Source organism: Notolabrus celidotus, chromosome 18 (assembly GCF_009762535.1).
Source record: "Notolabrus celidotus isolate fNotCel1 chromosome 18, fNotCel1.pri, whole genome shotgun sequence".
Classification (NCBI taxonomy): Eukaryota; Metazoa; Chordata; class Actinopteri; order Labriformes; family Labridae; genus Notolabrus; species Notolabrus celidotus.
In genome coordinates this window covers 7,372-22,607 of record NC_048289.1, presented here as the reverse complement: position 1 = coordinate 22,607, position 15,236 = coordinate 7,372, and the positions used below count along the sequence as shown (strand labels likewise).

Here is a 15,236-nt window from a genome sequence, read left to right as displayed (position 1 = left end):
TAACTTTTTTTTAACAACCAAGGTACAACATTGTGATTTTTGGAGGAGTGGACGGCTTTTCCAGAAAGGTACTGAAAACAAAGATAATAAATGATTTTCTACAACATTAATTACTGACATGAAACAGATAAATATTGAATACAAGTTTTCTACCCTGGCCTAGAAAAGTATGGCAAATGAATGACTGTACTGGGTCATGGATTAGGATTTGCACTAAGAATAGTTAGCAACATTGATATTCATTCAATGGACATTAATGAGACATATACTGTATTTAGTATACATATTATATACTTGTCTGCCAACTGTTGGCCATATTGTTGTATAGATATTTATAATGTACTCTGGCCTAGTTAACAGTCCTATAGCCATATCATAACTTGAATATTGGACACCAACCAAAATAATTCACATTCTGAGCATTCTGTACATAAACTCTGTAATGTATACAATGGCCTGATTTCAAATGAAATCAGGCCATTGTAGTCTCTAAAGGGACTGTTTTAAGTGTTCTCTTTTTCTGTTTTGTGTTTTTAAACCTAGATCATGTATCTAAGCGTGTCAAACAATAATCTGGCATCAACAACCCTGGCTTTTTTCAATGAAGCAGTACAGAGTTTTAGTTATCCACTGAGGTAAAAACTAACAATTTGATGTCTGCCACTTTTAAGTTCCAGAAACGGCCTCATGTTACCACTGTGTACTATCCACTGACTGACTTGTATTTTATCAGGGTCCGGCAGTCACCAGCCGCTTCTATGATGTCCTACACCAACTTGAAGAGGAGGGCCATCTTGATCTGTCTAATGGCTTGCACATCTTTTGCTGCCACTATGCCTTCATTCCCCTTATTCAAGTCCACCTCAACATATTAAGAGATGGCTGGGATGACCATCCCCTTTCAACAGAGGGGAAACTCTCTCCCAATCAACTGTGGCACTTAGGGCAGCAATATCATTCCCAAGAATGTGACGAGGTTGGTATGTTTTTGATGCAAACATAAGTTAGACGTATGACTTTTTATTTGATTTATCTATTTTCTTTTGTTTTATCTTACAGGATATGCACATTCCACAAATAGACTGGGAGAGCAGTGGTCTTGTACCCAACGACCCAAACTCCGGCATCCAGGTTCCTGAAACAGAATGCCCACTGAGCCCAGTGGAATTTGCTGGACTGAAAGCATCTGTGGACCCACTGAGCTCAACCAGCCTAGGTGCTGACATTTATGTAGCTGCACTGCAGTAAATGCAGAGCATTGGCTATATGTAAAGTAAACTCCTGGGGTTCAGACACTGGTGACAGCGCCACCCATAACCACTCTACCCTCTACCCACCCACCCACCTAACCTCCCCCTGGGGTTCGGACACTGGTGACAGCGCCACCCATAACCACCCATCTACCCACCCACCCCTCCTCCCCCTGGGGTTCGGACGCTGGTGACAGCGCCACCCATAACCACCCCTCTACCCACCCCTCCTCCCCCTGGGGTTCGGACACTGGTGACAGCGCCACCCATAACCACCCCTCTACCCACCCCTCTACCCACCCCTCTACCCACCCAACCCTCCTCCCCCTGGGGTTCGGACACTGGTGACAGCGCCACCATTAACCACCACTCTACCCACCCACCCACCCCTCCTCCCCCTGGGGTTAATTATATATAAATCAAGATTCTGTTACTGCATTGCTTATTTCTGCCTCAAATGTTTTCAGAAACAAATTTTTAAGTACTGTATAGCTGTAATTTAAGATTATTTGTAAGGGCAGGCAGCCATGTTTCTCCTTCTTCACAATGGACCCAGCACAACCCAGAGTTTCCCCAATCTGCATGAGCCACTCAGAGAGACAGTGTGTAGGTCAAGTTTCATTGCTCTGATTGCTTGTAAGCATTTTGGGTTGCACCTGTTGATTACACCAGTGGAATTAGGCATTGCAGCGAGAGTTAGACATTGCTCTGTCTCGCGATGCAAGGCTAGCTCTATAGCCAATCTTCAAAAATGCGATTCTTGTGAAATTTTGAAAGTTTTTGATATGAAATGACTACCTGGATTATTATAAAGTATTCCTCGTGAGCTTAATGCGTTACTATAATATTAATATTCTGGAAGTATTTTTAAGCATTTTTCTCCATTCCTCTCGCCTAATAAAAAAGTTAATTTCAGTACCAAATTTGTGTTACAAGTGGTATCAGCCTCAAAATTGCTGCAACTACTTCTGATACAGAATAGCACATGGGTATGTCATTCTATCTTAATGTTCTAAAAGCACGGGTGGGTGTTATGAAGTTAATTTGTTGATTATTTCCTCAATAAATTGATTAGTTGTTCGGTCTATGCAATGTCAGAAAATGAAAAAAATGTCCTCTGTCTTGTTCACAACCCAGATATTCAGTTTACTGTCAGAGAGGACTAACAAAACCAGAGAATATTCACATTTAGGAAAATATTTGACTTTTATTGAAAAGTAACAAACCGATTATCAAAACACCTTATCGATTAATCAATGGAGCTCTACTCATCAAACAAAACAGGCTGGCCTTAACTTGCTGAACTTTGATAATGCTGTGCCTTTTATGTCACAACCTGTAAGTAAGACGGATAGTCGAGTTTGTGTAAAAAAAAAAATAGTGTATGTGCTTAAGTTTGTGAATATGAGTAAACAAGAACTATCACAATACTATCAACAATCTCTTTAGTCTTTTCTTAATGAGTTTGGTCTATATAATATCATAAAAAGGTGAACACTGCCAAACTCTACTCATCACACAAAGAGCATATTTTAACTGACTGAACTTCAGTTATTGTAGTGCAGCCTAACAATGGTATGCAGCAGAGCTCCCCACCATACGAGGTTTCAGAGACTTCATATTAATCCAAACCCACAATCACTAGTTGCAATGCAACCTTCCAAATGATCATGGAAATGTTCATAACTGGCATAGTGACCAGGCAAGCGCAGGATGTGGAAGCAGGTGGATGATGTTGGATGGTCTGCCTGCACGACCTCCACTTGCATGTCCTGCATGGGCAGCTCCCAGCCAACCCAGAATTTCACCAACTGCTTCAGTTTGTCTTCAGGCACTTGAATAGAGGCAATAATGACACACCAATGGATGAGAGGAGAACTAATGTTATGAGTTATGGTTTTTAGACTGTGTTTGCATTACCTATGCATAGTACATTTTCTTCTATAGCTAAGTCTTGTAGCTACAGAAAATGTATAGATTGTGAGTGCAAAAGTAGCTGTGTAAACAAGGCAAGTCATACCACAAAAGTCATTTACCTGTAATGCGAATACGACGGATGTTGTACTCACTAGAATGTCTCTCCTCTAATCTTGTGGTAAGAACTATATGTTGTATAAATAAACATACAGCATACTATGTAGCCATACCCAAAATATAAATTAGCAGTCAAAGGTTTGGTCCCACCTGTTGAAATCTACGTTTTCATTACATTAAAGCCATTCTGATCTGAAGTTTTCTGCTTAAATGCTTCGTTTCTTAGTTTCTTAAAAAATAAATAAAGAGAGATAAACCTGTCTCCACAAACTGCCGTAGGTAGCCAGCAATTTTGCATCTGATGGCAACAGGGCATCCATTGTCATCCTCCTCCCCCCCTTCTCCAGGCCAGATGATGCTGTTTAGAACCATCTAAATGTCACATTTAAAATATTAAATGGCAGCCAATGTGGGTAAATGCAAATGAATTAAAAATTGTACAAAAGTACAACAGATGAATTTGAGTGTTGATAACATGGAATGAAATACCTGAGAATTGCATCCAGCCATTGCTTGACATGGGAAAACCACTGTTACGACATCTGGCCTGGCCTCCAAAAGTGGCCATAGCATTGACTCTTGCAGTCCCTGTCTCAGCTGTTTTATTTGTTGCGAGGTTCGCCCGAGCACCTACGTATATTATAGATATTACAGAGAGTTGTTTACTTATTTCAAGTTGTAAGGATTTGTGTTAGTTGGAATCACAAATAGAGCACTTGAGATATACAATTATAGAAAAAAGGCTATTTAAAAAAAAAAAAAAAAACATTCCACACTTTCATATGCACCTAAAATTCCTTAAAATTCATATTTAGGCAGTAAATATTGTACATTTCATTAGGAACAGCACATTTAACAAAAATGAAATTCTACCACAATACAGCAATCCCTTTCTTTATTATGTAAGAAGTATTGATCATTTGAGCTTACCGAATGCTGAAGAAGACTTGGTAAAAGCCAGTCGTGGTTGATTGTTGTCAATACAGGAAGGTCCCAAGATAATGCCAAATTGTCAACAGCTACCCTCTGATGCTCTGTCAGCTCATTGTCATTTGTCTTCTCATCATCTGCTTTCTTCCTGGAGTAATCAGCTACAGTAAGCTTAATGGATAAAGGTGAGACAAGGTATATGAATATGGTGACATGATTCTTGTTGCATACATACACACATACATACTTTACATTCAACTCCAAACCTACCAGCTGTATTGTCTCCTGTATGTCAATGTCTGCCACATCTTCCAGAGAGATGGTCGCAGTCTCAGGGGAGCCACCAAGCAATACATGTAGGATTGCTGGGCTGACACCTGTCAGGGGAGGACCACCATGGAGAAAGGAGTGGCCTATCATTCTCCCTGCCATCTTGAACAAGTCACTCTGGACAAGCACTTGGGAGGTTGAAGGGATGAGATGGTCATCTTGGCCCTCAAAAAGCAAAGTGCCCGTCCTATTTCCTACACGGAGAGACAAAAGCAGGGAATCACCTTTAATTATACAGGTTATTACTGAGAGATCAACACATTTAACAAGAATACTGATCTTTTTCATTTTGTCATTGTTTCCCACAGTCACCATTTTACCTGGCACCTATTGCACGCTCAGCCTTCCAGGAGTGGGGACCCCACTTTGCCTAAGCCCATCAGAGGTGCCTCCTAATGTTTTACTATCAAGGTGTAATGTATAATAGTAGAATAGTTTGTTGTGCTTAAATCTGCTCGTCTGTGTTGTGCCTTTTACTATGCCTGTCCTGCGCCATTTGTGTCTTGACAGTTTGTGATAAAGGGCTACATGAATAAACAAACTTTAACTATGTCAAAAAAGACTTGCCAAAATCCATGGAGAATCCTTTCTGCAACTTGTGCATAACCAGGCTGAAGAAATGGCGCTTAACGCCGTCTCCAGTGGCTACATCACCTAAAAAAACAAAGTAATAATAATAATAATAAAAATTTAGCCAACATAACAGAAACAGGTAAGCATATGGTTATGGTAAGTTAAATTTGAGCAATTTTTAATACTTGGAAATTCAGATGCAACATATTGTTCAATTAAAATACCTTCCAATCTGCAATGGAGTGGTCTGGCCCAATCTACTTTTTGGACCTTGTAAAAACTGATCAGTCTTCCCTCTTGACCCTCAATGTCCTCTCTCATGTCAATGCTCACTTTCAGTGTTCGCTCATCTTCTTTTTGCCGTAGCAAATATGTTCTGTATAGTGGCGCTGCCTTTTCTGGATCTTCAACTCTCTTCCACGCTGAAAAATATTTCAGTCAGAATTGTATTTCTAATTGGTATAGTATTCCAGGGTGAGTATTTATTCACATCCTGTTATTTGAAAGAACTTTTTTTAAAGCCAAGACAAGTAAAAACACACCGTCAGCTATTGCAGGTACTGCCCCTGATGGTATGGTTTGTGATGTGCCAGGTACGAATCCAGAAGCCAATGGGCTAGCAATGCTTCTCTCAGTGGCACTGCTTGTGTAAACCTCTGGTACCGAAGTGCTTTCATCTGAAGTGCAGCCATCCGCCACTGTGGAATTCATCAGTGGAAAGCTAGATGAATGAAAACACACTCATATTTTGAAAAACATTTTTTACATGCAATTTTAGGCACATTAATCATAAATAACATAAAGCTAAAGTGAAGAATAATAAAACCATGTCACCACAGTAGTTTTCTCAAACTCCAATTAATTTATAGCTCACCTAAATTATGCATTTAATGGTAATGGTACATAGAATAGAAAGCCATTTATTTCAGTCTGTGATGCAATTCTCATGGCCAAGATATTAATAGGACCCTGGTTATGTGTTGCTTAGCTGTGTAGTAGCACTTAAAACCAGAAAATGGTTGTTGTCATTCTGTTACTGATGGTTTGAATTAGTGTTACGGGGCCTTGTTTCACTTATTATGTAAATTAAGTGTCAACTAATGCTGATACTTTAGTGACATACCTTTCCCCAGATGAACTTGCATGGAGGGGCATCCCCCTCAGCAGTAACTGCTCTCCATATTGGGCAGGAATCCTGGGGAGTCAGAATCAGGCTCAAGGTAACACACTATCAACCAGGCTTACTGACACTCTACATTAGATACCTGGATATTAGATCAATTTGTTAATGGACAGAACCCACCAACACTGACATCCACTTATTACTTCTAATATCTCAAAAGCAAAATCATCAGGGCCAATACCTTTTAGAGAGATTTGAATGACTCACAAATTGCCCCCTGCTCATTTATTGATAGTTTGATTTACAGTGGGAATCCAGTGTTGGAATCAAGCAATGAGAATTAAGGATGAAGCTTTGATTTGATCTTTTGTTCCTTTCTAAATTTCAGTCTGAATAATTGCTTACCATACAAATAACATTTGGTTCCTCGCCTTTCTCCTCTTCTGCCACAGGTTCAAAATTCTCCACAAGATATGGGGGAAAAAATAATCATTGTCATTTTTTCAACAGACACGTATAACTACAGTACTTTAAAATGCAGAACACAACAAACATTTTATGCAAGGCATAGGGATAAATTATAAAGCCTTAACAGCACAGAGAATCTACTGTTCCTTCCAACATGACTGAATCAGATCACTTACATCATCATCACACTGACAGGATGCAATGTGGAAAGGCAGCAACTGAAGAGGAACTGATGTGCCACAGCTCATGCAGTCATTTTTGGCATTTTCTGAAATTCTGGTGCATCATATGGCAAGGGGGATGTGTCTATCTTTTCTTGAAGGGGGACAATATAGATGATGATCTTTCCATTGTTTGAATAGGACTTCAGTATTTTTGCTGTGTAGCCCTGGGAGCCCTGGGGCAGTGGGGTTGTCTTCCTCTGTCCACTGCCTCCTTTGAAAGTAAAAAAAGAACGTAGTAATGGAACTTCAGTGTTATTTCATTAGTTATAATATATGAAGTACTGAACAGGTGTGGATGGATACATATTTTGTCCTGTGTGAATTAGTTAATGTGTGTGATGTGATAATCTCACCTGTGGCTTTTTGAAGAAGCCAACCGCCCCGCAAGTGTCGCAATTTAGTGTATTCCTCAAGTAGTACTCTGGTTATCTGAAAATTAAAAGGCATGATTTGAGTTTAAATGTGCAATATCATATTCCATAGACTGTGAAACTGAGAGCTGTGTTAAACATGGAACTATTTAATCAATCGCTGCATGCATCACCTGCCTTGTGTTGCCTTTGATTATCTCAGAGCACTTCATGTTTTCACTTTGTAGAAGAAATAAAGCTTTTTCAATACTATTTATTTGCCAACATATTGAGCAGGCTGGCTGGTTGTTATGGCCAACGTCAAAGACTGGCCGACACTGTCAATACATCAGCTTACTGGAAATATTGTCACTGTTAAAGTTCAAACTAGGACCCAAATGCAGAGAGGCAGGCAGAGGCAGAAAACAACAAAAGGCAAGCTTTAATAATAGCTGGTAAAATTCCCCAAAATCCAAAAAGCAAACAGGAAAATAAATACAAGTAGCAGGCATGTACAAATAAACTAACAAAGAAAATATACAAACCTAAACTGCAAACCAATCAGGATGCTCATGGAAAGCAGCGAGGAACACTAGCAGGTAAACCAGACAAAATGACAATGAACAAAGAAACTCAACTGATATATATACACTGAGAAGGGAATGATGACGAGGGACAAGTGACATTGAGAAAAAAAGACACAGGTGACACAAATTCAGACAACCAACAAAAGGCGGGTGAAACTAAACAGGAAGTAAAACCAGACTAGAAGACATGAGGTAAGTGATTACAAAATAAAACAGGAAATAAATAAACAGAAACCAAGATCATGACACATACTGTACAAGACCGTCTTTATTATAGCTTGATGGTGTCTTTTGTTAGAAACTGAAAATATAATTTGATGCTGGTGTGAATATGTGTAAACAAAATAATGCTCTGAACAATAACAAATTACTATACCAATAAAGTTACTTTAATATTCATGGATAATGCGTAAATAAAAACATGATTTTAAATTATTTGTTCAGATAAGTTTTGGTTCTTACAACCAGTGTTCACTGAAACTTGCCTGGGTAGGCAGACTCAGCACTTAATAATAAAAAGTGCAGCTTATGGTAACGTTCACTTATGAAACTGTTGTACTTACGACATCATCTGATGACTTCTACTGATTTTTTGAGCTGCCAATAATTTATTTAGTCTGACAAAATGTATTTTATTACACCTCCACAAATATATATCTTCTCTTTTGTCACACTGCTTACTATAGTGTCATACTGTAAAAAAAATTGTACCTCTGTGTGATCAGCATCATCTGCAAGATTACAGTTCTCCGTCCTAAACCCGCTTGCAAGAGCGCAGTTTCATCTTTTGGAGTCTGGTTGAGTTTTCTGGTTGCAGGCAAAACTGGAGTTCTAAGAACTTTGAACATGTTGCTCTGGAGGTTCAGGTGCCTTTCTTTTAAGGCGTGCCCGGCCCCCAAATATAGCTGGAAAAGACCTTGAAACATGCAAAAATAAGCAGGAAAAAAAAGAGAGCAATATCAAGAAGGTTGACAAAAGCAGCTGTTGGTCTTGGGATATTTTTTAACACCTTTTATCAGTGACTGCATTTCAGTACTAGTAAGCACATTCCAGACGAATCACTGCATTGATCTTTGAGTAATGAGGCCCCCAGTGTGAATCAAAACTCTTACTTGTTCTCTTGTCCCTGTAATGTTTGTGCCGTGCTCAGAGGATCAAGCACTCTACCCATTGAGCTATACATGGTCATATTATCAAAAGTGGTGGGCGGTTGGAACTTCCTTTAATAATTCATTAAATTAATCATTGATCCCCCCAACAAAAATAAGGAATAGGAATAGACATTTAGTAACTGTCTTTGTTGTAGCTGGAAAATATTAGTAATAAAGTTAGCAATGGAGTAAAATAGGCATGTGTTCAAATTTTGAAATTCACATTTACAATGGTCCAAACACAAAATCCTGAAATGGGCTTTAAGCACATATTACCTTACCTTTGCATCTCCTGCTGAACAGTATTTTGTCTAACAGGGTGACTGACCCCAAAGGGACTAGTCCAAGCTTGTGTTTCCATGGGCCGACTTCCGCCTGGAGAACTGCTAGGAAGGTCTGGATTCCCGCTTGGTTGTGGGTTTTGATGCCTTCTAATGCAGCTTAGAAGAGTTCTCACAGCATTTTCCACATGCATTCTGTTGTTCCTGACAGGAAATATACACATATCATATACTGTACCAAGCCTTGTAAGACAGAGGTGCTCAACAAAATGAATATTATAATATAACCTTTTCATAACTGATATAAACCAAGGGAGAGGTTCGGTGGGTGGTGGTGAAGCTTTCAGCAGTGTGACTGCCCCCTGGTGGCTGGCTACAGTATAGGTAAAAAAATCCGTCTCCCCCATTCATTTTAATGGGGGAGCAGTCAAACTTTAAAAAATAATACACGTCGTACGAATGTTTCTCACATCCGTATGCTGTGGTATGTAGTTAGTATTGAGTGTTTGTGTTCAAGGCCTCTTTTTCCAGAAAAGTTTCTTTTTCGTTAGTTATTAGAGTTTAAAAAACGGGGTTTTACTTCCGGGTTTCCTTTGATTCACAGCCGCCATGTAGTGAAACTTCAAAGGACACACAGCGTCTTGTGACGTCACGCTGTAGGGTAGAGCTTATTACAGTGGCTTCCCAGGCTCTGGCTGCACAATGGCGGCACCCAGGAGCGGGATTTTTTGGCTTCAGAACCGTACAATGGGAAGAGGCGGAGCAACGCTGTCCATTTTTATTTACAGTCTATGATGTAAATGTTACATACATATTCAAACGGATGGAAATCCAAGGGTGGCCATAGGATTGGCTACTACTCAATATTTTCTTTGCGGTGGGCAGAGACAATGCCAAACAGAGCGCAGTTTGGCGGCTCTCTAAAGAGATATGTGGTCACCGAGTGTAAAAAACGAAGGAAACGCTGATTCTTGATGTCTGTGATTTCCAAAAATGTAACAACTGCTTTCTAAGCAGCTAATGATACCAGGACATTACAATGACAGCGCCCAAAGTGTCGGAGCTACAGTGATTGCATCAGCTGTAAAACAAATAATGGTCCTCTACACAAATTCAAAAGCTAACTTTACACACTTTAAGATGTGGGAAATGTGATTGCTAATTACATAAAGTTAGCACAATCATAATTCCCAGTGCTACAAGTTTAGAGCTAACGTAAAGTTATCGTTAGCCTTAACACGAGCTAGCAAACTCACATTTAACCTTTGTTAAATATTTATGAGGTAAAACATAACTTTAGCATGTAAGGTGAGTCTTTCGTTATAGAGCAGCCTTATTTGAAGCCTTTGAAATGTCTATCAGAATTATTGATCACAATATGCTAGATAACGTTAGCCAAAGCGCGCCTTCACTGTTATTTTGCCACTGTACGTTATTAAAAATGTAAAGTTACGGTGGAGTCCTTTTACTGACTGCTCAATCATAGTGCCAATCTAACAAAACGTAGCTTTTGGAATAAACTTACCCTGGGTTGTTGAGCCATAGTGGAGCCATAAACCTGAGCCCGGCAGCCGCTGATACAGGGGAGGAGGACAGCAGAGCAGAACAGTGCTTCGTCTTCTGATTTCCCCCCCACACCCACACCACCCTCTGCCCTGCCCCCCACAGCTACAAGTGCAGATTCTTTTTGCTACACATCAGTGCAAGAAGTGTTGCAAAAGTCAAGCGCGCAGATTCATCACTTTGCAATGCGAGGAAGCTCATTTGTGAAGTTACAGGGACCGATTTGAGAGGTTGTAATCACTGAGTTGTGGTTGTAAATATACAATCTGCACGTGTGAATATTTTTTGTGACTGTATGAATATTTCTTACAAGTGAAAATTTTCAAAATACAACTTCACATTTTTTTCCACAAGCGACCATGTATTTTTTTTCTGTAACTTTAAATCCAGTTTACATGTGTTTGAATTTTTTTTACAAGTGAAAAATTAAACATACAAGTTCAGATTTTTGATCCACAAGTTCTCAAATCGATTCTGCAGGTTCTCACATCAAGTCTACAAGTTCGTGCATTTTGCAACATATCTACCTTCATAGAATGGGCTTCCATACTTCTCCCGTGTAGATGTGACTGCTAACTGCGTTTGGTGTTTATTTATAACATCCTCTAATATCAGCGACTGATCAGCCCAGCGCTTCATTTACACCTTGTCTATATCTCAATAAAAATATTTTGACAAAAAAAATTTGACTGCAAAGCACGCGCCTGTAATCCGACACCAGCTGGTCACCTGATCATCCTGTCGTGCTGGTGTTACCAAGTTACCTTGACAACGAGCAGCGAGCCATGTCCTCCTCGGCAGAAGAGACTCACCGGGACAGAAAACAGGACGAAGATCCTCAGGTGACTTGAAGAGTTGAATGAGTGATTATACCTGTGAACAGATCTGATCTTTTTTAATTCTTTTTTTTGTTAAACAGAAGTCTCTCCTGACTGATCAGCTGATCTCACACCTGATGGAAAACAATGACGATCAACTCCTGACGTGAGTGACATCATCAATACTAACGAATCCAGGGTCTCCAACATTGAGTGTCTGGCTGTAGTGAGATTATTATGACATGGACCTGATGATAACGATGAGCACACTGAAACAGCTACAATTCTCCACATTTAGCTCCAAAACATCATAAAAATGTAGAGTGAATATTTAAAAGTCACTTTTTAATCACATTTAATCACTTTTTAATCACAAGATATTTGTGATCTTCACATTTAATTTTGTTGTGACAAATATATTAAGTTAAAGTCACTGTTAAATCCAAATGCTAAATGTAAATAAAATGTTAAATTTAAATATAATATAAAATGTAAATGTAAAATATAAATACAAATATAAATATTAAATATAATTATAAATAAATATAAATGTTAAATATTTATAAATCTAAATGTTATATAAATATGAAATCTAAATGTTAAATATAAATCTAAATATTAAATATGAATGTTAAATATTTATCTTAATGTTAAACATATCTATATAGATATCTATATCTATATAGATATATATATATGTGCAGTTAAGCCCCAAATTATCTATACCCCTGGCAAATTTTGACTTAAAGTTACTTTCATTCAACCAGCAAGGTTTTTCTTGATTGGAAATGACACAGGGTCTCACAGAAGGTAATAAGACAATGTACAAGAGATCATTGTGGAAAAAAATATTTCTCAGCTTTTATTCACATTTGAACAAAAAGTGGCATGTTCAAAATTATTCATACCCTTTGCAAACTGTCACAGTCTGTGGAAAAATCCAAAGTTCTATACCACTCAAAATAGTCCAAGCTGTTCTAAAGCATCCTAATTACCCTGATTCATTGGGAACTGCTGTTTTAATGAACTCAACAGGTGAAAAACAGCAGCTCTGCAGGTGGTTTGTGGACAGTCATGGCTAAGACAAAGGAGCTCTCTGAGGACCTGTGGTTGCGCATTGTGGATGCTCACAAGTCAGGAAAGAGCTATAAGGACATATCTAAATGTTTTCAAGTTTTCATGTTTTCCAGTGGCTACAGTGCAAAGTATTATTAAACAATACAAGACGTTCCGCACTGTGGAAAATCTCAGAGGATGTGGTCGGAAGCCAAAAGTGACACCTGTGCTGGCCAGGAGGATAGTGAGAGTGGTGAAAAAGAATCCAAGATCACCACCAAGGCCATCCTGGTCAATCTGGGCTCTGCTGGTGGCAACGTCTCAAGGCAGACAGTCCAACGGACACTGCACACTGCTGGGTTCTACGGACACAGACCAAGGAGGACGCCACTTCTCCAGATAAGGCTCACAGCCCGCTTGGCCTTTGCAAATGCTCATCTGGACAAAGAAAAGACTTCTGGTCTTCTGTTTTATGGTCAGATGAAACAAACATTTCATTGATTTGCCACAATGATGTATCCTTCATATGGCGTAAAAAAGGAGAAGCCTTCAACCCTAAGAACACCACCTCCACTGTCAAACATGGGGGTGGGAACGTAATGCTTTGGGGATGTTTATCAGCCAATGGGCCAGGGAACCTAATCACAGTAAAGGGCACCATGAAAAAAGCACAATACATCAAGATTCTCAACAACAACATCAAGCAGCCTGCAGAGAAACTTGGCCTTGGGCACCAGTGGACATTTCAGCATGACAACGACCCAAAACACACAGCAGAAGAGGTGAAGAAATGGTTAGCGGACAAAGACATGAATGTTTTGCAGTGGCCCAGCCAGAGTCCTGACTTGTATCCAATTGAGAATCTGTGAGGGAGCTAGAGATCAGGGTGATGGCAAGGGGACCCTCCAAACTGACCCTCGCTAAAGATGAATGGGCAAAAATACCAGTAGAGGTACAAAAAATGCCGGACAGCAATTATAGGGAGCGTTTGATTGCTGTAAATAGCCAATAAAGGCTTTTCTATTGATATTAAGAAGGGTATGAATAATTGTGGACATGCCATTTTTTTGTTCAAATATAAATAAAGGCTGAGAAATAATTTTTTCCACTATGATGCCTCTTATATATCGTCTTATTACCTTCTGGGAGACCTGTGTCATTTCCCATCAAGACAAAATTTAAAGGTTATATAAAAGTAACTTTAAGTCAAAATTTGCCAGGGGTATGAATCATTTCGGGCTTAACTGTAAATGTTAAATAAAATCAAAATGTTAAATGTAAAATCTAAATGTTAATTGTTAAATCTAAATGTTAAGTGTTACTCTATGATTCTAAATATTTAGCTTATTTGCAAATTCATACTGCCACCTAGCAGAAGTACCAAATAAAAGCTTCATAAAGTGATACAGATATCCCAATCATAGTCTATCCGTACTGACTCTTAAGGGTTAGGCCTATAGCCGGACTGCCCACCGTAGAAATGCTGGATAGGCTGTTTTGGAGGCTATAAAGAGATTTCACAACACTCAGAGACAGAGCTGACCCAGTCTATGGTAAGGACAAGCTAAGTTTCAATTTCCAAGTCAGTATTGCTTTAAGAAGCTTTTATTTTGGTATTTCCGCTAGGTAGCAGTGTGAATTTGCATATTAGCTAAATATTTAGGATTGCGGAGCAACGTTTGACATTTATATTTGGCATTGGATTTAACAATGATTTTAATATATTTGTCACAACGAAATTAAATGTGAAGAAGATCACAAACATTCCTCTAAATGTGATTAAAGAGTTACTTTTTAAGAGAGAGCAATGAACCTGGACTGACGGTCCTAAAGGGGAGAGTTTGAGGGAAGCCAGTTTGAGGAGGTGTGCAGCTTGGCTGGAGTAATTTCAGAGTGTTGCAGGATCAGGCGAAGATGCACACAGAGCAGGCAGAGTTGGTCAGGGATCTGCAGCACAGGGAACAAGAGGTAAGTATCCAGAGTTGAACTGAACTCCAAACCTTCAGTCAGGGGCCTCCATCATTCAGGTCCAGATAACAGCAACAGCTTAAGGTGGGTACACACTACAGGATAATCGAGCTGATTTATGTCCCGATCTCTCCCTTAAGATCAAAGCCAGCAAGGCCTGATTTTCTGGGGTTTGCAAACGACATGGTGTCTGATTTTCCTGTGGTGTGGCGTGTGTTAAAAGGAATTTTGTCCCGTCGGAGCCACTCGGAAGGCCTCAGAAGCAGAGATCGTAAATAATGAACATGTTTTGCAACTAGAAATCCTGTAGTGTGGGATGCTCCGAGAGGAGCCGAGCATCAATTTTTACTCACTTTCAATGCTGTACTGCATACAGCCCACATTCCCGCCATCTCCATGACTTTTTCCATAACTGTTTTTTTTTTGTTTGTTTTCGGAAAGTAAGAGGCCGAAAACAATCATTGCTTCTTCCTGTTCGTCCACCATGTTTGTTTGCACCGAAGTCGCATTTTACTACGCAAGTTTTGGAA

The 15,236-nt window shown here is 39.3% G+C and overlaps 1 protein-coding gene and 1 long non-coding RNA gene across 2 annotated transcripts; one reads left to right on the top strand and one right to left on the bottom strand.

Annotated features, from left to right (window-relative positions):
• Positions 1-2,437: 2,437 nt before the first annotated feature.
• On the bottom strand, positions 2,438-9,626 carry LOC117830224. The gene is made up of 15 exons (XM_034708258.1): positions 9,302-9,626; positions 8,581-8,785; positions 7,828-7,874; positions 7,286-7,361; positions 6,885-7,143; positions 6,646-6,702; positions 6,241-6,312; positions 5,660-5,838; positions 5,342-5,539; positions 5,112-5,198; positions 4,485-4,738; positions 4,215-4,385; positions 3,774-3,914; positions 3,542-3,656; positions 2,438-3,084 (listed from the first exon to the last, which is right to left on the bottom strand). Exons 5-15 carry the CDS (start codon positions 6,890-6,892, stop codon positions 2,867-2,869), a joined length of 1,500 nt encoding a protein of 499 aa, XP_034564149.1. The 5' UTR covers positions 6,893-7,143; positions 7,286-7,361; positions 7,828-7,874; positions 8,581-8,785; positions 9,302-9,626; the 3' UTR covers positions 2,438-2,866.
• Positions 9,627-11,571: 1,945 nt separating this feature from the next.
• LOC117829714 lies at positions 11,572-14,808 on the top strand. Its single transcript, XR_004634676.1, has 3 exons — positions 11,572-11,706; positions 11,784-11,848; positions 14,641-14,808. It is a non-coding gene; the product is annotated as an uncharacterized LOC117829714 (long non-coding RNA).
• Positions 14,809-15,236: the final 428 nt, after the last annotated feature.